Consider the following 23,804-nt stretch of genomic DNA (forward strand, 5'->3'; position numbering starts at 1 on the left):
ATGTCTGATGAGTTTGTGTGCAAATATACTTGAATATCTGCACCTCCTCCTGTGTTGGGTTCTCTATGTAGCCCAGCCTATGTGTCACAACAGTGGGGGGCTGCTACTTCCATTATTTCTTTAATCTGTCAGTGAGGAGACTTCAACTGTTAGCCTGGCTCTGCTCTGGCTGATGACTCATGTGTGACTCACCTTTTTCTCCCCAATAACCTGGGAATCCTGCCCTAGATGGCTGGGGCTGGAGACTGCTGTGTTTTATAATCCTCCACTATTGGCCACTTCCTCATGCTGCAAAGTGGTCTGAAATATTTAGATGTTTAATCAGAGCTGCTTGTGATGCTGTATGGAGAGGCTGAGGCTCTCTGTAAGGTATTATTTGAGTGCCACTTCTGAGCATTTTTATTTATTTTTAATTTTATTTCACCTTTATTTAACCAGGTAGGCTAGTTGAGAACAAGTTCTCATTTGCAACTGCGACCTGGCCAAGATAAAGCATAGCAGTGTGAACAGACAACAACACAGAGTTACACATGGAGTAAACAATAAACAAGTCAATAACATGGTAGAAAAAAAGAGAATCTATATACAATGTGTGCAAAAGGCATGAGGAGGTAGGCAATAAATCGAATAATTACAATTTAGCAGATTAACACTGGAGTGATAAATCATCAGATGATCATGTGCAAGTAGAGATACTGGTGTGCAAAAGAGCAGAAAAGTAAATAAATAAAAGCAGTATGGGGGGTGAGGTAGGTAAATTGGGTGGGCTATATACCGATGGACTATGTACAGCTGCAGCGATCGGTTAGCTGCTCGGATAGCAGATGTTTAAAGTTGTTGAGGGAGATAAAAGTCTCCAACTTCAGAGATTTTTGCAATTCGTTCCAGTCGCAGGCAGCAGAGAACTGGAAGGAAAGGCGTCCAAATGAGGTTTTGGCTTTAGGGATGATCAGTGAGATACACCTGCTGGAGCGCGTGCTACGGGTGGGTGTAGCCATCGTGACCAGTGAACTGAGATAAGGCGACACTTTACCTAGCATAGCCTTGTAGATGACCTGGAGCCAGTGGGTCTGACGACGAACATGTAGCGAGGGCCAGCCGACTAGGGCATACAGGTCGCAGTGGTGGGTCGTATAAGGTGCTTTAGTAACAAAACGGATGGCACTGTGATAAACTGCATCCAGTTTGCTGAGTAGAGTATTGGAAGCTATTTTGTAGATGACATCGCCGAAGTTGAGGATCGGTAGGATAGTCAGTTTTACTAGGGTAAGTTTGTCGGCGTGAGTGAAGGAGGCTTTGTTGCGAAATAGAAAGCCGACTCTAGATTTGATTTTGGATTGGAGATGTTTGATATGAGTCTGGAAGGAGAGTTTGCAGTCTAGCCAGACACCTAGGTACTTATAGATGTCCACATATTCTAGGTCAGAACCGTCCAGGGTGGTGATGCTAGTCGGGCGTGCGGGTGCAGGCAGCGAATGGTTGAAAAGCATGCATTTGGTTTTACTAGCGTTTTAAGAGCAGTTGGAGGCCACGGAAGGAGTGTTGTATGGCATTGAAGCTCGTTTGGAGGTTAGATAGCACAGTGTCCAAGGAAGGGCCAGAAGTATACAGAATGGTGTCGTCTGCGTAGAGGTGGATCAGGGAATCGCCCGCAGCAAGAGCAACATCATTGATATATACAGAGGAAAGAGTCGGCCCGAGAATTGAACCCTGTGGTACCCCCATAGAGACTGCCAGAGGACCGGACAACATGCCCTCTGATTTGACACACTGAACTCTGTCTGCAAAGTAGTTGGTGAACCAGGCAAGGCAGTCATTAGAAAAACCGAGGCTACTGAGTCTGCCGATAAGAATATGGTGATTGACAGAGTCGAAAGCCTTGGCCAGGTCGATGAAGACGGCTGCACAGTACTGTCTTTTATCGATGGCGGTTATGATATCGTTTAGTACCTTGAGCATGGCTGAGGTGCACCCGTGACCGGCTCGGAAACCGGATTGCACAGCGGAGAAGGTACGGTGGGATTCGAGATGGTCAGTGATCTGTTTGTTGACTTGGCTTTCGAAGACCTTAGATAGGCAGGGCAGGATGGATATAGGTCTGTAACAGTTTGGGTCCAGGGTGTCTCCCCCTTTGAAGAGGGGGATGACCGCGGCAGCTTTCCAATCCTTGGGGATCTCAGATGATACGAAGGAGAGGTTGAACAGGCTGGTAATAGGGGGTGCGACAATGGCGGCGGACAGTTTCAGAAATAGGGGGTCCAGATTGTCAAGCCCAGCTGATTTGTATGGGTCCAGGTTTTCCAGCTCTTTCAGAACATCTGCTATCTGGATTTGGGTAAAGGAGAAGCTGGGGAGGCTTGGGCGAGTAGCAGCGGGGGGGGCGGGGCTGTTTGCCAAGGTTGGAGTCGCCAGGAGGAAGGCATGGCCAGTCGTTGAGAAATGCTTGTTGAAGTTTTCGATTATCACGGATTTATCGGTGGTGACCGTGTTACCTAGCCTCAGTGCAGTGGTCAGCTGGGAGGAGGTGCTCTTGTTCTCCATGGACTTTACAGTATCCCAGAACGTTTTGGAGTTAGAGCTACAGGATGCAAATTTCTGCTTGAAAAAGCTGGCCTTTGCTTTCCTGACTGACTGCGTGTATTGGTTCCTGACTTCCCTGAACAGTTGCATATCGCGGGGGCTCTTCGATGCTATTGCAGTTCGCCACAGGATGTTTTTGTGCTGGTCGAGGGCAGTCAGGTCTGGAGTGAACCAAGGGCTATATCTGTTCTTAGTTCTGCATTTTTTTGAACGGAGCATGCTTGTCTAATATGGTGAGGAAGTAACTTTTAAAGAATGACCAGGCATCCTCAACTGACGGGATGAGGTCAATATCCTTCCAGGGTACCCGGGCCAGGTCGATTAGAAAGGCCTGCTCGCAGAAGTGTTTTAGGGAGCGTTTGACAGTGATGAGGGGTGGTCGTTTGACCGCGGACCCGTAGCGGATACAGGCAATGAGGCAGTGATCGCTGAGATCTTGATTGAAGACAGCAGAGGTGTATTTGGAGGGCAAGTTGGTCAGGATAATGTCTATTAGGGTGCCCATGTTTACGGATTTAGGGTTGTACCTGGTGGGTTCCTTGATGATTTGTGTGAGATTGAGGGCATCTAGCTTAGATTGTAGGACTGCCGGGGTGTTAAGCATATCCCAGTTTAGGTCACCTAACAGAACAAACTCTGAAGCTAGATGGGGAGCGATCAATTCACAGATGGTGTCCAGGGCACAGCTGGGAGCTGAGGGGGGTCGGTAGCAGGCGGCAACAGTGAGAGACTTATTTCTGGAGAGATTAATTTTTAAAATTAGAAGTTCGAACTGTTTGGGCATAGACCTGGAAAGTATGACAGAACTTTGCAGGCTATCTCTGCAGTAGATTGCAACTCCTCCCCCTTTGGCAGTTCTATCTTGACGGAAAGTGTTATAGTTGGGTATGGAAATCTCAGAATTTTTGGTGGCCTTCCTAAGCCAAGATTCAGACACGGCAAGGACATCAGGGTTGGCAGAGTGTGCTAAAGCGGTGAGTAAGACAAACTTAGGGAGGAGGCTTCTGATGTTGACATGCATGAGGCCAAGGCTTTTTCGATCACAGAAGTCAACAAATGAGGGTGCCTGGGGACATGCAGGGCCTGGGTTTACCTCCACATTACCCGAGGAACAGAGGAGTAGTAGGATGAGGGTGCGGCTAAAGGCTATCAAAACTGGTCGCCTAGAGCGTTGGGGACAAGGAATAAAAGGAGCAGATTTATGGGCGTGGTAGAATAGATTCTGGGCATAATGTGCAGACAGGGGTATGGTGGGGCACGGGTACAGCGGAGGCAAGCCCAGGCACTGGGTGATGATAAGAGAGGTTGTATCTCTGGACATGCTGGTCTCAATGGGTGAGGTCACCGCATGTGTGGGAGGTGGGACAAAGGAGGTATCAGAGGTACGGAGAATGGAACTACGGGGTCCATTGCAAACCAAAACAATGATAACTAGCCTGAACAACAGTATACAAGGCATATTGATATTTGAGAGAGACATACAGTAAGGCATAAAGTGATTGCAGGTCTTGATTGGGAGAGCTAGCTAAAACAACAGGTGAGAACAGCAGCTAGTCAGCTAACACAGCAACAGCAGGTAAAAATGGAGACGACTAGGCAGAGAGGGTCGGATTAACTACACACAGAGCCTGAGTTAAAACACAGAGCCGACAGATAAAACACAAATAAACAGAATGGAGTACCGTGAATTAATGGACAGTCCGGCAGGCATCAGCTATGTAGCCAAGTGATCATAGTGTCCAGGGGGCAGCCGTAGATGGAGCAGGGAAGCCGCCACTACGCTAGCACGCGGCGTTTAAAGTTAGTAGCCCGGGGGGTGGTCTGCTCAGACGGAGGGGGTCTGCTCAGACGGAGGCCGGTTGAGGGCACAGCGGATGGGGTATTCGTCTGCAAACCAGACGTGGTCGTGTCGACAGAGAATCCAAGCCGGATGGCGATGGCGAAAGAGAGGTTGTAATTGTAGAATTGTGTTTGCTAACTGGTGCTAGCTTCGTGGCAGTGGCGCTAGCTGCGCTAGCTGCAAGCTAGCTATGAGGATCAGAAGTAGTGGCTCAGGGATTACGGCAGGAATCCGGCGTTGTTGTCGAGAGACAGTCCGATGCTGGTAAATTGGTGAGTAATATCCAGGCTAATAACAGGGCTGGTGTCTGTGCAGAAGGTAAAAGCTGCTAGCAGCGGCTAAAAATTACTAAATAGCTTGTAGCTGATTAGCTGGTTAGCTACTGGGGGTTCTTGAATGTGTTCCAAAGTTAAAAAAATAATAGCGATTCCGTATCACATTGGGTGAGGTAGGTTACCGGAAGGTATAATCGAATTAAAAATCGAAAAGAGATAGATTTTTTTTTTTTTTAAATATATACAAGAAATACGAAAAATACAAACGTACATGAGAGGACGAAACAAAACACGTCTACACTGCTACGCCATCTTGGATTTTGGGTCACCCAGCATGTGTCTGACAGCCGTACAAAAGACCTGACAGTGGCATGTCGCTGAAAAGGTTTGGTGTTGTTTTGGAATTAATGGCCTTGTGAATTGTAGTGCAACATAAGAGAAAAGACGTCTGCCTCAGATCATTGCAGCCGTGAAGGGAGATCTGTGTGGATGATGAAAGTGGTTTGCCGATTAGCATAGAATGGTCTCAGAATATTCTCAACCCTGTTTATGAGACAGTCACATAACAGGTAAATACCCTATGGCAGGGTCACCCAACTGGCGGCCCGCCTGCGGGACGAATTTAACCAGCAGGGTTTTTTATTTGGCCCCAATTATAAAAAAAAATTGTTGGGGGGGAACATAAAATACTGTAAAAACACCAGCAAATCAGCCCCAAGTCATTTACATTGTGGAAATCTGTTCCAAAGTATTCCCACACATAATAGAGAGATATGTGATCCTATACAAATGTAAGCAAGGTTTGAAATTATGCTTTAGTCAAACATTATATCTGTTTGGGCTTCTTGCGGTCAATTTGCAGTCTACAACTTATTTGTAACTATGTTCCATCCCCCTGACCATCCGCTCAAGAAAAAAATCAGCCCGCGGCTGAATCTAGTTGATGATCCCTGGCCTATAGTATGAAACTGAAGTTGTAGTATGAAGCTGTGAATATTTCAACCAAATCCAATAGCTGGATATCAACATCAATAATAGTATGATATTTGGCATGTTATTTTCTTTTCCCCCAGAAAAGCAGTTTTCTCTCTGAAGCCCTGTTTTCTGCAGAGTCACCGGAGACCTTGGATCCCCTCTTCAAATTCCATGAGACTATCGCTAAGGTAAGAGACCATCTCTCAACTGTCTTGAGGCACCGGTATCCTTACAAGGGCTTGGCAAATTAAAACAATTCATTCATTCATGGACTGGAGTGGAGTAAGGAGCGGAGCTTAATTGAGACTGGCAGGTAGTGTGGATGTGGAATATGGTTTTAGAAGCCTTTTCATGTGTTGTCAGACCATTCTGTCTTTTTTAGCTCTCTAAGCCAAACCTTGAGGCAGTGGCTAGTTAGGAACAAACATTGATATACAGTGTGCATCCTGCTTACCGTTCAGCTCTTCATTTTAATGCAAAGAAGATATTAGGCTTAAGCCTGAATTGCTCTCCCGTCATGCTCACAGACTCTCATTCATCATCCCAAATGTGCCCACATTTCTGTCTCCAAAGTGTCAAACTGGTGTGCCGTTAGTATACTTCAATAGTACTGTAATATGTGGACATTTTTCCTTTTCTTCTGAACAAATTTCATATTTGTTAGAACAAGATAAAATAAAAATTGCCGTTTCCAGCTACTATAGTCATTTACAACATTAACAATGTCCACACTGTATTTCTGATAAATTTGATGTTATTTTAATGGACAAGAAATGTGAAATTTGAAATGTTCAAAAACAAGGACATTTCTATGTAACCCTAACATTTTGTACGGTAGTGTACACACACACACACACACACATACACATACACATACACATACACATACAAACAGACACACACAAAACAGCTTACCATCTTTAGCCTATGGGCAGACTGACAGTCATCCTGTGGACCGACTGAAGGTCAGACCTCTGTGCGACCCGACCCCCTTTGTTGTCGCCTCAGGCCAATCTTCATATGAAGGACTTTGTATCAGTGTCTGTCTCTAAGTGTTACTGTGTGTGTGTGTGTGTCTCTAAGTGTTACTGTGTTACTGTGTGTGTGTGTGTGTGTGTGTGTGTGTGTGTGTGTGTGTGTGTGTGTGTGTGTGTGTGTGTGTGTGTGTGTGTGTGTGTGTGTGTGTGTGTGTGTGTGTGTGTGTGTGTCTGAAGGATGAGTGACCCAATGTAGTGGCGTGTTGCTTTATTTAAAGCCAGCACTCAGTCGTTCACGTCTTGGCCAGACGCTGATTGCTCAGCTAAAGGCTGGCTCCTGACAGCTTATTTTTCTCCCTACCTGTTCTTTGTCTTCAGGAGGACAGGTTGCTGGTTGGGAAGCAGAAAAAAGCCCAAGCTTTTATACACATTTTGGTCTCCAGCGAGGAAGGCCACAAATATGACGGCAGAAAGAAATATGGCTGTCGTTAGAGCTCCTCATCACAGCCTTGGAGATAATGTAATGTGCCACACGTTGTTTGTGTGAAGTGTTAAGAGCTAAGGAAAAGAAAAAGCAATGACATAAAACATTCAGCAATAGTAGTACAATGGCAAGTGATAAAGGGGGTAGTGAAAATGAAAAGAGGCAGTCCAAGATGTTATTCTCAAATTTAAATATTCACATGGTGAATGTTGAGCATTATTTTAACTCCAATGTAAATTGGTCGTTGGGACTATTTGAGTGCAAGCGCCGTTGGCTGTGATTTATAATTCCGAGGACGTGGTTGGAGATATATCATATGTCAAAATATATTTTTCAGCTTTATGGTGCAAGGTTGAGAAACTTTACTGAATAATAAAGAGAAAAGATCTCTCGCTGGTGATTGTGACACCACACACACACAGTACAGCCACAGTGGTGTCAGAAAAACTTTGGAGAGGCAAGATTGTCTTATCAGGGGACTTCTTCTGATTTCGGGGGATTACACGGTGTGATACACAGCTGCCGGATCCACACAGCCACAGAAAAGAAATCAAAACATCTCTGTGAAAACTGCCAGGCCTCATCCTTAACCACAAAGAAAATTGTTCTATGAGAGGAATCACATAAGAGGAATGGGATCTTTCCCCACCAAATGTGTCACAATAATCATTATTGTGATGTGGCCACTGTTTCTCCATCTGTGAAATATATGTCATAATGCTTTGTTTAGGAACATGTTTAGTCATGGGGACATACAGTGTCATGAAGAAGTAAACTGCCAGGCCACCATCACACTACCACCACCACCATGCTTGACTGTTGGTATGAGGTTATTACTGTGGAATGCAGTGTTTGGTTTTAGCCAGACATAATGGGACCCATCTTGTCCAAAAAGTTGACTTAAGTTTGCAAAAAAGCTCCTGGAAGCACCTGGATGATCAGCAAGTTTCTTGGAAGAATGTGCTATGGACATATGAGTCAAAGTATAACTTGTTGGACTACATGGGTCCCATTATGTCTGGCGAAAACAATACACTGCATTCCACAGTAAGAACCTTATACCAACAGTCAAGCATGGTGGTGGTAGTGTGATGGTTTGGGGATGCTTTGCTGCCTCAGGACCTAGACGACTTGCCTTAATAGAAGGAACCATGAATTCTGCTCTGTATCAGAATTCTACAGGAGAATGTCAGGCCATCCGGGTCATGGGTCATGCAGCAAGACAATGATCCAAAACACACAATTAAGTCTACATAAAAATGGCTAAAATGCAACAAATCTAATCCCAATTGATATGTTGTGACAGGATTTGCTTTAAAACCCACAAATATTGCTGAGTTAAAGCAATTCTGCAAGCAAGAGTGGGCGAAAATTCCTATACACCCATGTGAGAGACTGATCAACAACTACAGGAAGCATTTGGCTGCAGTCATTGCAGGTAAAGGTGGCAGAAGCAGTTACGGAGCGCAAGGGGGCAATTTACTTTTTCCCACATGGGAATTGGGTGTTGTATAACTTTTAATTAAATAAATAAAATAATTATACTTTTTTGTATTTGTAAACTCGGGTTCCCTTTTTGTAATATTAGGTATTGTATAAAAAAACATGCAAAATCAGAAAGAGGGCAAATACTTTTTTACGGCACTGTAGTTGCTACATAGCTCATTTAAATAATTGTAAATACAGAGCTCATTCAAATAATTTAGCCATCTTCATTTTCAATGACAAAGATTTTTTCAATAATTCAAGATGTCTGATGATTGCAGGGACAACAGTACAAAAACAACTGTTTATAATATGACATTCAACCAATTAAATAACTACATAAAATACACTGTGGTTTTGACTACTGGGCAACAATGCTGAAAACCATTAAATCCATGGTCTCGGAAATTATTCAGACCCCTTCCCCTTTTCCACATTTTGTTTTATGTTACAGTCTTAACCTAAAATGGATCTACACACAATACCCCATAATGAAGGAAAAACAGGTTTAGACATTTTTGCTAATTTATACAGAAACAAACAACTGAAATACCTTTTTTACATAAGTATTCAGACCCTTTGCTATGAGACTCGAAATTGAGCTCAGGTGCATCCTGTTTCCATTAATCATCCTTGAGATGTTCCTACAACTTGATTGGTCCACCTGTGGTAAATTCAATTTATTGGACATGATTTGGAAAGGCACTCACCTGTCTATATAAGGTCCCACAGTTGACAGTGCAAAAACCAAGCCCTGAGGTCGAAGGAATTGTTTGTTAAGCTCCGAGACAAGATTGTGTCGAGGCACAGATCTGGGGAAGGGTACCAAAACATTTCTGCAGCATTGAAGGTCCAAGAACACAGTGGCCTCCATCATTCTTAAATGGAAGAAGTTTTGAACCACCAAGACTCTTCCTAGAGCTGGCCACTTGGCCAAACTGAGCAATCGGGGGAGAAGGGCCTTGGTCAGGGAGGTGACCAAGAACCCGATGGTCACTCTGACAGAGCTCCAGAGCTCCCCTGTGGAGATTGGAGAACCTTCCGGAAGGACAACCATCTCCGCAGCACTCCACCAATCAGGCCTTTATGGTAGAGCGGCCAGACGGAAGCCAATCCTCAGTAAAAGGCACATGACAGCCCACTTGGAGATTTCCAAAAGGCACCTAAAGGACTCTGACCATGACAAACAAGATTCTCTGGTCTGATGAAACCAAGATTGAGCTCTTTGGCCTGAATGCCAGCGTCACGTCTGGAAGAACCCTGGCACTATCCCTACGGTGAAGCATGGTGGTGGCGGCATCATGCTGTGGGGATGTTTTTCAGCGGGAGGGACTGTGAGACTAGTCAAGATCGAGGGAAAGATGAACGGAGCAAAGTACAGGGAGATCCTTGACGAAAACCTGCTCCAGAGCGCTCAGGACCTCAGACTGGGGCGAAGGTTCACCTTCCAACAGGGCAACGACCCTAAGCACATAACGCAGGAGTGGCTTCGGGACAAGTCTCTGAATGTCCTTGAGTGGCCCAGCCAGAGCCCAGACTTGAACCCGATCGAGCATCTCTGGAGAGACCTGAAAATAGCTGTGCAGCGAAGTTCCCCATCCAACCTGACAGAGCTTGAGAGGATCTGCAGAGAAGAATAGGAGAAACACCCCAAATACAGGTGTGCCAAACTTGTAGCGTCATACCCAAGAAGAATCAAGGCTGTAATCGCTGCCAAAGGGGCTTTAAAGTACTGCGTAAAGGGTCTGAATATTTCTGTAAATGTGATATCAGTTTTTTACCTTTTTAATACATTTGCAAAAATGTCTAAAAACCTATTTTTGCTTTGTCAATATGGGGTATTGTATGTAGATTGACGGGGGGGGGGGCAATTTAATCAATTTTAGAATAAGGCTGTAACGTTACAAAATGTGTTAAGTCATAATACTATTCACACCCCTTGACAGTACATTTGGAAAGTATTCAGACCCCTTGACTTTTTCCACATTTTGTTACATTAAAAATTGGGGTTAAAATGTATTTGTCTTTTTTTTTTTCAACGATCTACAGAAAAACTCTAATGTCAATGAAAAAATAAGATTAATGAAAAATAAAATACTAATATATCTTGATTAGATAAGTATTCACCCTCCTGTGTCAATACACCTTTGGCAGCGTTTACAGCTGTCTTTTTGGGTCAGTCTCTAAGAGCTGTTCACACCTGGATTGTACAATATTTGCCCATTATTATTTTTTAAATTATTCAAGCTCTGTCAAGTGGGTTGTTGATCATTGCCATAGATTTTCAAACCGATTTAAGACCAAACTTAGGCACATACAATGTCATCTTGGTAAGAAACTCCAGTGTATATTTGGCCTGAGTTATAGGTTATTGTCCTGCTGAAAGGTGACTGTCAATTTGTCTCCCACTGTCTGTTACAAAGCAGACTGAACCAGGTTTTCCTCTAGTATTTTGCCTGTTCTTAGCTATATTCTGTTTCTTTTTATCAACAACCAAAAAACTCCCTAGTCCTTGCCGACGACAAGCATATCCATAACATGATGCAGCCACCACCATGCTTGAAAATATGAGGAGTGGTACTCAGTGATGTGTTGAATTTGCCCCAAAAAACATGATTTGTATTCAGGACAAAAAGTTAATTTTTTTGCCACATTTTTTGCAAGATCACTTTAGTGTCTTATTGCAAACAGGATGCATGTTGGAATATTTCTCTGCACAGACTTCCTTCTTTTCGCCCTATAATTTAGGTTAGTATTGTGAAGTAACTACAATGGTGTTGAGCCATCCTCAGTTCTCCTATCACAGCCATTAAACTTACTGTTTTCAAATCACACTGGCCTCATGGTGAAATCCCTGAGCGGTTTTCTTCCTCTCCGACAACTGAGTTAGGAAGGACCCCTCTATCTTTGTAGTGACTGGGTGTATTGATACACCATCCAAAGTGTAATTAGTAACTAAACCGTGATCAAAGTGATATTCAGTGTCTTTTTTTTTTACCCATCTACCGGTAGGTGCCCTTCTTTGCAAGGCATTGGAAAACCTTCCTGGTCTTTTTAGCTGAATCTATGTGTTATGAATACTCAGGGAGAAAAAGGTGTAGATTCACGCGCAGAGTGCTGCAGGTGTTAATTTTGCCTTCGTGGACTGACCCGACATTCTGCGTCGAGGCTGATGTCCAGTGGTTCTGTTCGGGGGTCGACCACGAGGTCGGGGAGCGGAACGATCCGGAAGGTTACGGTGGAATGCCCGAATCATCTCTGGGTCGAGGATGTCCTGGTCGGGGACCCAGGACCAGTCTTCAGGCCCATAACCTTCCCAGTCCACTAGATAGTGGATGCGACCTCTCAGGCGTTTGGAATCAAGGATGGCCTGAATGGCGTAGGCAGGTTCCCCTCCGACGTCCAACGGTGGGGGTGCACTGTGGGTTGAGACTGGAGTATGAAGAGGACTGTAGGTGACCGGTTTTAACAGACACATGGAAGGACGAGGAGATTTTATACTGACGGGGTAACTGGAGGTGTTACGTAACAGGGTTGATGCGATGGGTAATCTTGAAAGGACCAATGAACCGAGGACAGAACTTTTTTCAGGGGAGGCGGAACCGGATGTCTCTGGTAGAGAGCCACACACTCTGTCTGGGGTGAAAGAGTGGCGTAGGCCGGCGGCGTCTGTCGGCAAAGCGTTTGGGTATTAGAGGCTTCCTGCAGATGCCGGTGAGTGGTCTCCCATACCCGCTCACTACGCAAAAACCAGACGTCGACAGCTGGGACAGTACCAGGCTCCGCCTCCCTGGGAAACATGGGGGGGTTGGTAACCAAGTACACACTGAAACGGAGTAAGGCGGAGGGATGAATGCATGAGTGAGTTCTGAGCATATTCAGCCCAGGCCATATACCGACTCCAGTCGTGTGGAGAGACAGAACATTGTTGGCGGAGGTACTTCCCTATTTCTTGGTTCATGCGTTCCGTCTACCAGTTGGTCTGGGGATGGTAGCCAGAGGAGAGGCTGAGGGCAACCCCCCAGGCGGTCACAGAAGGCTCGCCATACCGCGGTCAGAGACGATGTCCTCCAGAATCCCATACAGATGGAACACCTGCTGGAACATACACTCAGCCAAATCCATGGCGTTAGGTAAATGAGGAAGAGGAACCAGACGACACATTTTTGAAAAACAGTCTAACATGACAAGGATGGTGGTGTTACCAGAGGATTCAGGAAGGTCTGTGATGAAGTCAACAGCTATGTGGGGCCAGGGTCTTGGCAAAGGTTGGTGCTTATCGGAAAGGAGATGACAAGGGCTTTTGGTTTGGGCGCAGACTGGACAGGAGAGTACATAATCCCTTACGTCGGATGCCAGTTAGGACCACCAGAACTTATGGGCTAGAAGTTCAGTGGTTCGTGTAATACCCGGATGTCCTGACCCCAAGGACGTGTGACACCATTGCATCAGTTGGGGTCTAACAGCTGCTGGTACGTGACTCTTCCCAGCTGGTGTCTCAGGAGGAGCTGTGTCTGAAGTTAGGTCTTCTTGTATGGCAGAGTGAACCTCCCACTGTACCGGTCCCATAATGCAAGAGGAAGGAAGAATGGGTGTAGGGTCTGAGTTACTGGTCAGAAGGTCAAACTGGAAGGAGAGAGCATCAGCTTTTACGTTTTTCTTTCCAGGGATGTAAGTAACATGAAAATGGAAGCGTGTGAAGAAGAGAACCCAGCAGGCTTTTCTGGAGTTTAACCTCTTGGCCCCTCTGATATATTCCAGATTACAATGATATGTTAGGACGAGAAAGGGATGTTGTGCGCCCTCCAACCAGTGGCGCCACTCCTCGAGGGCCAGCTTGATGGCGAGGAGTTCTGTTCCCCACATCGTAATTCCTCTCAGCGGAGGATAACTTCCTGGAGAAGAAGGCACAGGGATGTGATTTTGGAGGTGTTCCCACCCGGTGAGAGAGTATGGCTCCTACTCCTACTCCGGAGGCATCCACCTCCAGGGTGAAAGGAAGAGTCTGATCAGGTTGCCGAAGGACAGGAGCTGAGGTGATGAGGCGTTTTGAAGTTGTTAAAAGCAGTCAGGGCGGTATCAGTCCATTGAAGGGTCCGCGTCTTTTGGCTGGTAAGGGTAGTGAAGGGAGCGGCAATAGAACTGAAGTTCCGAATGAACCGGCGATAGTAGTTGGAGAACCCAATGAAACGTTGGAGTTTAACAGTATTGGGTTTGGTCCAGTTACTGACGGCGGTGACTTTGTTCTCATCCATGCTGACCTCCAGGTGTCAGTACGAAACCGAGGAAGTTTTCCGAGGTTACATAGAAGGTGCTTTTTTCAGTCTTCACATAAAGATTATGGTCAAGGAGCCGTTAAAGAACCTTTTGCACATGCTGTATGTGTTCCTTTAGGGAGTGGGAGTAAATCAGGATGTCATCAATGTAGACGATGAGAAAGCGTTTATCGTATCCTGGAAAACCTCGTTCATAAAGGATTGAAAGACGGCGGGGGCGTTAGTAAGGCCGTAGGGTATGACCAGGTATTTGTAGTACCCTCGTGCGGTGATAAAGGCCGTTTTCTATTCGTCGTCTTCACGTATACGAACAAGGTTATATGCACTTTGCAGGTCGAGTTTTGTATAGATGTTGGCGCGGCCCACTTATTCAAGGGTTGCTGGGATCAGAGGAAGAGGGAAACGGTTCTTCACCGTGACGTCATTCAGGGAACGGTAATCAATACATGGACGGAGACCGTCCTTTTCAAGGAGCTAGACGCAGCAGGGGAAGAAGGACGAATGAAACCATTTGCGAGTGTTTTATCAATGTAGTTCTCCATTGCCTCATTTTTCGAGTTAGTTAGGGGGTAAACACGGCCCATCGGTGGGGACACTAGAGAGTAAGTCAATAGAACTGTCCCCTGTGCGATGTGGTGGCAGAGTGGAGGCCTTGATTTTGCTGTACTGGGCGTATTTAGATGGTATGGTAGGTGGCACTGCAGAGGCAGAGTCCTCAATGGTGGTGGCTCTGCAGGGTAGGCTGAGACAACTGATGAAGCAGGTAGAAGACCAGGACAGTAGTTCACCTTGTCGCCACAAGATAGCAGGGTCGTGATGACAAAGCCAGGGGTGTCCGAGGATGAGTGGCTGTTTGGGAGGGATGAGAGTTCCATGAGAGTGACGCTCTGTGTCAGGTGTGTAATGAAGCCTGTGCTCAATGGCTGCCCGTCCAGGGTGTTAATCCTTAAGGGAGAGGTGACAGGTGTTAGATCAATGTCAAGCTCTTGTACTAGCTGGTAATCGATACAATTACCTGCTGCTCCCGAATCCATCAAGCTCTCTACGTACTTAATAACCCCCTTCACGGTTATCAATACTGGGATGGAGAATTGCTTCTGGGAGATATTTAGAAATAAGGACACGCCTACCTGCATGGCAGCGGAGGGACCCTTCTCATCTCTCCGTGGGGGATGAATAGGGCAATGGCTGAGTAGATTATCTTTTCCCTCCACAGTATAGGCAGAGCCCTTCATGGATCCGCCTTTGACGTTTGATACAAGGGAGAGGAGCATGGCCCAACTGCATGGGCTCTGGAAGACTCGGACGGGATGACGGAATCATGGAAAGACAATGTTTCAGGTTCCTGGGTGGCAGAGTTCTTCGGCGGTCGGCGATGAGGTGGTCGATGGAGATGAACATACGAATATATAGATTTAAATCCTGAAGGTCACCTCTACAGGCCAGCTCCGCCTGAAGTTCCCTGTTGAGCCCTCGTCGGTAAGTAAAGTAGCCTCACTCCATCCACTCCCTGCAGCCATGGTGCAGAACTCGAGGGCATACTCGGCAGCTGAATTGTGTCATTGTTGAAGTTCTATGAGGAGGTCTCCTATAGGACGACCGGAAGGAGAGTGATCGAATACCTCTTTGAAGAGGGTGTGGAAATGGGTCTCGGATCCGAGTTCTGTGCTGTTGGCAGTCCATATGGCGGTGGCCCAATCCAGGGCTTTGCCTCTGAGTAGAGACAATAAAATCCACCCTGCTCTTGTCGGTGGCGAAGTTAGTGGGGTTGTGCTCAATGTATTTGCTGCATTGCATCAGAAGTTCCTGACATTTCCCAGGTGAACCGTCATATTTTCCAGGCATGGATATGAACGAAGGAGGGCTATGGGTTACAATACCTGGTATTGGAGGAGTAGAGAGAGGCTGGCGGAGAAGATGGCAGATTTCCTCCATACGCTCCTCTTGCTTGGTTAGGCACCGCTGAATCCATTACGTTTTTAGGTGAGGTTTTCTGTAATGAATACTCAGGGAGAAAAAGGTATAGATTCACGCGCAGATTGCGGCAGGTGTTAATTTCGCGGAAGGCAGGAATCGTGGTCACAGGCAGGCAAAGGTCATACACAGATAGACAAACAGGCAGGTGAATCAAAACTAGCTAAGAAAAGGCTTAGTAGAGTCAAAACGAACAATACCTCACAAATGCACAAACAGAATGAACTGAACTTAATAAGGAGCTGATGAGACCAGGTGAGTAACTAACACAGGTGAAATCAATGAACAAAATTAAAGACGTTCAAGAACACAAAGAAACACGGCTACGTTCAATAACATAATGAAACGGAACACAAGGTTGACTAAGAAAATAAATACAGAACCTTACACTGTGCTTCAAATTCACTACTTGACTGAGGGAACGTACAGATAATTGTTTGTGTGGGTTACAGAGATCAGTAATCATTAAAAAATCATGTTAACCCCTATTATTGCACAGAGTGAATCCATGCAGCTTATTGTGTGACTTACTAAGCACATTTTTACTCCTGAACGTATTTAGGCTTGCGATAACAAGGGGTTGAATACTTATTAACTCAAGACATTTCAGCTTAATTTAAGAAAATATAATTAGTAAGCATTTCTAAAAACATAATTCCACTTTGACATTGTGGCATTTTGTGTCTATATCAGTGGCATAAAGTCTCAATTTTATTCATTTTAAATTCAGCCTGTAACACAGCTAATTGTTTGAAAAGTCAAGGGGTGTGTATACTTTCTGAAGGCATTATACAGTATACACTGTATGCATGGTGCTCAAAGAAGGCGAGAATAATACATGTGAAGGCAAATTAGTTGTGATGATTCTTATGTGCATATTTCATTATCCCCATTTCCCTCATGAGCTCTCTGTGGCTGGGGCTTGTTCCCTGTTGCAAAGATGCAAGCTAGGTCTACCTCATTCTCTTTGTCTCCGAGGAGCTTTCTCATATTGTCCGCAAGGTAGCAGGGGATTCTGTGCATAGCTTACCACTCCCTGTCCTCATTTGTCATGTGTGGTTTTGGCTCCAGCTGGTAAGGGGTGGCAGTAGGACTCTGTGCAGCTAATTTTTAAAGTATGAGGTGTGTTTGAGTCTGCTCCTCTCGAGTTGGCATGGCAGGTTGGCATCGATCATGCGAGCCCCAAATGCATATACACTCCATCACCCCCGCCAGTGTGTCCCCACTGGAGGCTGCACAGCACAACACAGCACAGCCACCTCAGGGCTGGAGAGACCAGAGGAACAGCTCTGGGCGACTGGGACTCTCTCCATGTCCGCTGGCTCAGCTTGGGAATTTCCGAGGAACTTTATGGGCTAAGAAAAAATACAGAGATTGGGCTAAAATGCTTCAGTATTTCCGTTTCTCCATTATAAGAACCAGAATGTTAGACAAACTATAAACTATGCTATTTTTATCAGCATATGTAGAGAATCATTTTTATTTGTGTCAAAACAAACTCTTTGGTTCTAGTTCTAAGGGAGAAAGAAACACATTGCATGAGTAAACATGTGAATGCAGAGCAATAGAGATGAACTAACTGCCATGGATCCTCTCTGAGAGAGCCAGATTGATGGAGACAGGGCTCAGGGAGTTGAGGATTAGTGGAGCGTGCAGATTCCCCCAAGGACCCTCAGGTGCTCCAGCCCCTCACTACCGGACAGACGCTGCACTTATCTCATGTCACATTCCGCTCTGTCCTGTGTGAGCAACTGATATGTACCTGAGACCTCTAGACCATGGACAAGAAAGCACAGTGTCCCCTCCTGCTGTAATAGCATGCCATCCATCCTCTGTGGAAGCAGAGATAGAGAAATGGAAATAGAATAGTTATCTCGTACATGACTACGATTATCTTGTACACATCTGAGGAGGAAATAACTGCCCCGGTATTTGAAATGGAACAGGACAGACTTGATGATTAACCCTGGCCGTGGGTAAGACCCCAACTGGGTTGGGACTAGGTTTACTGAGGAAGGACAGCAAAGAGAATCAGTGGAAACAAAGAAGTGGCGGACACAGAGAGAGAGAGTGCGATGGAGTCATTCTGATGGTGACTTGTTTAAATGAAGCTGCCATAGACTCTCTCCCAGGCAGCCTGGCCCTCTGAGGTGAATGGAACGGCCCAGCAAGGTAGAGCAGTGGGATATACAGTCAGTGTGTCACTCAGGAGACTGGCTGTCAGGGGCTGCATGGAGATGTGGGGTGAGGGGAGGAGGAAGTGGGGGAGGCGGACTCCTAGGCACATTCTCTTCTGAGCCAGCCAGGAAGAAATTAAACTAGCCAGATAAAAGTGAAGGCTCTGCATTGTGTATATACAGACTGTGTAACTTGGACCGGAGGGGGAACAGGGAGAAGTGGTGGGTAGCCTAAAGTCAGCACTAACAGGTGAAGGTTGATGACTGATTCTGCTTGATGGACTCAACATCTTCATCATCAATCTCCTAACCCCAAGTCTCACAACCTCTCCTGCAATCTGTCCCATCATACATTTAAGTGAGGTTTGGTCATACATTTTAAAGTGTCATTAGAAAATGAATCGGATGATTCTGACAAGGGGTGGGTTCGTTTCTAACCCAGTGGAGCAGTGGTATAATATGAGAGAGAGGAAAATAATAGAGATTGTGTAGGCATTGAATAGAGAACTGGAAATTGCCATAGTTTTCATCACTAAATACAGTTGCTATAATGGTTTGATCCTTTCATGTACTTCTTGCCTTGAGGGTACAGCAGGAAACTGAGAGAGTCAATAGAGAAAGTGTCTGTCATCTAGTTGGGGGTGGGGCAGCATGCAGGTCTGCCAAGGTGTTATAATGACAGGAGGCAGAGCACCATCTTGATTTCTCACCCTCTGGCTACCAGAGACACGGCGGCACGCTGAGACCGCCGCTGGCATGCCACGCCTCCCTCGCCCTCTGTATGCAGCCTGATACCTATACCCCCTGATCGACTGGGAAGTAGTGGGCTGTGTTAGGAGGGTTATAGAGAGCTTGACATGGCAGGTAAACTAAGCTGCGGCTAAAGAAATGTAATCGGAGTGCCAAGCTCATCTGTGTCTAGCTGTGTGAGGCTGACACACCAAGGCCGGACACCATTGAAAGACTCAACGTTATCATCTACAATTACCCTGGAAGATCCCTAAGGAGCAAAATGTGAAGCGCAAAAAACGAATGAAAGTTAGTTTTTTTCATTTGGATCAAACCTTATCTCATGTGTGGATAGCTCCAGTTGTCAGGATAAACTGTTTGTTGTGTCTTGGTAGAGATAAGAAATTCACACTTGAATGTCCTGCCATAACTTCTCTCTCTCATACCATAGAGGCTGCTTCTAGCAGGTCAATACATAGCAAAAAATAAGGTTTAAGGCTTTAGCAGAGGAAGGTTAAGTAGCAAGTAAGACGATCTATGTGACTAGCAGCCTGTCACGGCTACAATATTCATTGCCCTGGCTTCTGCCCTATTAGTGCAGCTTTGTTTTTCATGTTAGGAAATCACATGCACATTCTCACTTTATTTGAGCTCCATTTTAGCCAGACAGGTGCAGTAGAGGATGAAGCCAGTCTCTCTCACTAATATAAAGTGACTATTAATATGCGTCAGGGGTGCTCTGTCAGACTTACTCTCCTAATTGTCATTTATTGGTTTCTTTGTCAGTGCTGCCATGTGTAACTCTCCAAGATGTTCATTAGACTGGGAAGGAGAAATCACAAAAGCTTCACTTGTGAATTTGATATCTGACCGTGTTCAGCTTTTTCCTCCACAAGTAGTCAAGGGAAATATTGGCCCTGATTTCTTTGTGAATATGCTGTACAGTCAAACGTGAGTATGAAATAGTCCCATTTAGATTTGATAAAACGTGCAATTTTTTTGTTTTTGTTTCTGAAAATGGTCAGATTTTTCTATCTGACTAGGTTTCATAAGACCATGAACAGAACTCTATTTATGTGGAATCCATTTTTACATACAGTATGTCTACTAAAACATACCCACTTTCAAAATGGAGCTGAATATGCAGTTCTTTCCTTAAAAATGGAGATTAATTCCATGACCTCTGACTAATTTAAGAAAATATCGTCTGTGCAATGAAATGTGCTAGCAACAGCAGTTCAGACAGAAAACGCCACGTATTAATTTAACCATTTATTAGATAAGATCACAATACATTCAATACGTTAGTCTTTGCGTCAGGCTCTGCTCCTTCTGGGTATCTCACTGCCAGAGCATGCATCATGTTAAGATGAAAATAATTACAGGAAGTGGGCAAGGTACACTGTACCAATTCCCCTGCAGGAAGGAAACGAAACCAAACAGGTGGTGGGTGGGTTCAAGAAAATGTAACAGCATACTATTGAGCAAGCAACAGCAGTAGAGGCAGCAGAACCTGTGTGTGTAAAACTGATCAGCTTAAAAAGACTGCCATATTAAAGCTGCAATATGTAACTTTTTGGGACAACTCGACAAAATTCACATAGAAATGGGAGTTATAAATCTGTCATTCTCATTCAAAGCAAGTCTAAGAAACTGTAGATCTGAGAAACTCTAGATCTGTTCTATGTGCGCTATGCTTCCTATTTTTTGTTTCGTTTTTGCGTCTTTTACTTTCAGTTTTGTACTCCAGCTTCAAACAGATGAAAATACTATATTTTTGGTGATGGAAAATGTATTTCACAGCAGTTTAGATGGTACAATAATTCTCTACACCATACTTGTTTGTTTTGTCACGTAACTGAAATTAGGTGAACTCTTAGAATTTTTGCAACCAGGAAATGACGGTGCGATTTTTGCATAGTGCATCTTTTAAGGCAGGAAGTGTTTGTTGAATATGATTGGTGTGACGTCAGCTGAATCGTCAGCTGATGCATCGCTGATGCCAATCCGTGGGTTTCCTGTCTGAACCGGCTGCGCTTGATTAATATCAAAGCCTCTGTCTACTCATGTAGGCTACAGGAGATATAGGGTAAATAGTAGGCAAAGGAGAATCCATGGAGGATATTGGACTACTTGCCTGGCTTACCTCTTTAAGAAAAGAAACAGGAGTTAAAAAGATTCCAGGTAGCTGGAGACTGTGGTGAATTCTCTTCACTCTACCTCTCAAGCCGGAGCCTAAATGGGGGAGTTTATTGCACCCTAATATATAACATGACGAGGTGTCAAGGAGTCATTTTCCCTGACACACTGGGGTTTTACTCTCTGTTTTGATGGCAGTCTCGCCGACACGCTCCTTTATCACCTGGCTAACACAACTGGCAGACTCATTGTATGAGAGCTGACACAAGCCCATTTGACGTGCATTGTAATGGAGGAGTGTAATTTGTCAGCAGATCCGGTGCTGCCCAGACATCTCTCTCTCAGCAGAGTGCAGCGGCAGTTCCCTGGGCAGCCCAACCTGGCCTCGCTGTTCATCCATCACAGCTCCTGATTAAACATCCCATTGCTCTCTGCTCTACTGAGGCCTCTTCATATCCTCACACTGAAAGACAAAAAATCAAGACAAGATGACACATAAGGGAGTTATCCTGGAACATTTTTGAGCTTCAAATTTCTTCACCAATTCCCAAAGTCATTTTTGTTAGGACTGTTCTTGTTTGAAATGCTGGTGTGCATACCTCAATACAAGGGTATATATACTTTCTACCCACTGGATCTGTTATTATGTGAATACTTGTTCATCAAATGAGAACTAAGGTTGTTGAAAGAGATGTCTTGTGGCTATGGGGCATTTTGCTTCAGGATATCAACATACACTGAGTATACAAAACATTAAGAACACCTGCTCTTTCAATGACATAGACTGACCAGATGAATACAGGTGAAAGTTATGATCCCTTATTGATGTCACTTGTTAAATCCACTTCAATCAGTATAGATGAAGGGGAGGAGACAGGTTAAGAAAGCATTTTTAAGCCTTGAGACAATTGAGGCATGGATTGTGTATGTGTGCCATTCAGAGGGTGCATGGGCAAGACAAAATATTTAAGTGCCTTTGAACGGGGTATGGTACTAGGTGCCAGGCTAACCGGTTTGTGTCAAGAACTGCAGAGCTGCTGGGCTTTTCACGCTCAACAGTTTCCCGCGTGTATCAAGAATGGTCCACCACCCCAAAGGACATCCAGCCAACTTGACACAACTGAGGGAAGCATTGGAGTCAACATGGGCCAGCATCCCTGTGGAGCACATTCAACACCATGTAGAGTCCATGCCCCGACGAATTGAGGCTGTTCTGAGGGCAAAAGAGGTGCAACTCAATATTAGGAAGGTGTTCTTAATGTTTTGTACACTCAGTGTACATCAGAATAAAGATGATTGTCTCTGATTATGACCAAGCTGATTTACACTGAAATCTATGGTATTTATTGTTTATGTCATAATGCATAAGCAAAGCTTTATTTTTTATTCAATGTTAATTAGGCTTTAGAATTGGGACTGGGTTTCTTTGATTCAAGCAAATGTCATCTCTATTTTCTCACACTTGAAATGCTTCTCGTTTCTCTGATCCACTGTATTAGTCACTTCAGCGATGGACCCTGCAGTGTTTTTAGAAGTCCCACAAAAGCCAATTAAGAGAGCCTAAACTGCATTTATTATTAGGCAAAATGGCACTTAAATTGAAATTGTTAAAAATATATGCAGACCTAAATCCTCATCATGAGTTCACCCTCTGCCTTTGCTCCTGAGGGGGAAGCAGTGTCTGTGCTCCCAGATTGAGTCCGTTGCGCTGCATTCAGCTCTCAGGCATGCAATGTCTTCAAAAAAACATCAGTGATTAATAATTAACTAAACACAACGCAACTCCTCTCAATCCTGTCCATGCACACTATTGGATGAATACATACTGTATAAACAGCCCATTGCTTTTATTCATGGAGCTCACTCTTTGTTTGTTTTCTTCCTTTTCTCTATGCAATTTTCTGTTTTCTTTATCAGAAATCTTCAAGATATCCAGACCTTAGACATCGCATCACATGCACAAGATGAACAAAATCAAATATATATGGTTATTACCATGTAATCAATAGTACACTATCTGAGGAAATTAAAACATGGCTGCTGGCTACAGCCATCCATGTTAGTCCAACCGACTCTCATAACAAAGGAGAATGGAATAGTTGATTGGGTGAGGAAGAAGCTAGCACATCAAAACCTGGCCTATCCTGATTGGCTCATCCATCATAATTGTCTCTGGGGCTGTGGTGTGATGTGGTGGGTGGATGGGTGAATTTGGAAAGTGGCACGGATGATTGGCAGTGGGCAAAGAGGTGCCATTTTATTGTGTTTTTAGGAAATTATATGTGAGATTGGGTCATGCCACTCCTCTCAGGAATCTGTCAGCTATGTTTATTAAAGAGTTCTGTCATCACGGCTCCTCCTTCTCTCTTGGTGCCTCATGATTGTAAATGACAGGAGCAGTGGCATGCAGGCCCTTTCCCTTAAGGAGATACACACATGCACGCGCCAATTATCCACCTCACTACTTTAACACTCACATACTCCTCTGTTTGATGTGTACAGTCATTGCTCCCCAAATGCTGTTTAGCCTTATGCACAGAAAGGATCTCATCAAAGCTGCCAATGTTCTTCATCTACTTCCCTGTGGGTTTAAAGGTATTACTCCATGCACTAGTTTGGGCCCAGCATTTAGAGAGATCCATTAGCATAGGCGTCCTTGTTGTGCTAGCAACACACTTTGAGATGCTGGGCGACCATATGGTGCTGGGAACCACAAAGTGCATTTGATCCTTTTAATAGCAACCTTTCCTCTGTAGTGGGAAGAAGAAAAGAGACTTGGATTATGGTCCTGGCTTAAACCCAACTCCAAGTTTTCTTTGCATTTTAAAGCCTGCATGCCCTTCACAGTCTTTAGCAGATGCTTGAATTGTGCATATTCATTCTTACTACTATT

The 23,804-nt window shown here is 44.7% G+C and overlaps 1 protein-coding gene across 1 annotated transcript in view; it reads left to right on the forward strand.

Annotated features, from left to right (window-relative positions):
- The window catches only part of LOC120054873 (inactive N-acetylated-alpha-linked acidic dipeptidase-like protein 2), a 66,275-nt gene that overhangs the window by 27,732 nt on the left and 14,739 nt on the right, over positions 1 to 23,804 (forward strand). Inside the window, exon 3 of the mRNA XM_039002574.1 lies at positions 5,769 to 5,858. Within this exon, the coding sequence (XP_038858502.1) occupies positions 5,769 to 5,858 (90 nt within the window). The remainder of the gene's footprint in view (positions 1 to 5,768; positions 5,859 to 23,804) is intronic.

This window comes from Salvelinus namaycush, chromosome 10, assembly GCF_016432855.1.
Source record: "Salvelinus namaycush isolate Seneca chromosome 10, SaNama_1.0, whole genome shotgun sequence".
In the NCBI taxonomy this organism is placed as follows: Eukaryota; Metazoa; Chordata; class Actinopteri; order Salmoniformes; family Salmonidae; genus Salvelinus; species Salvelinus namaycush.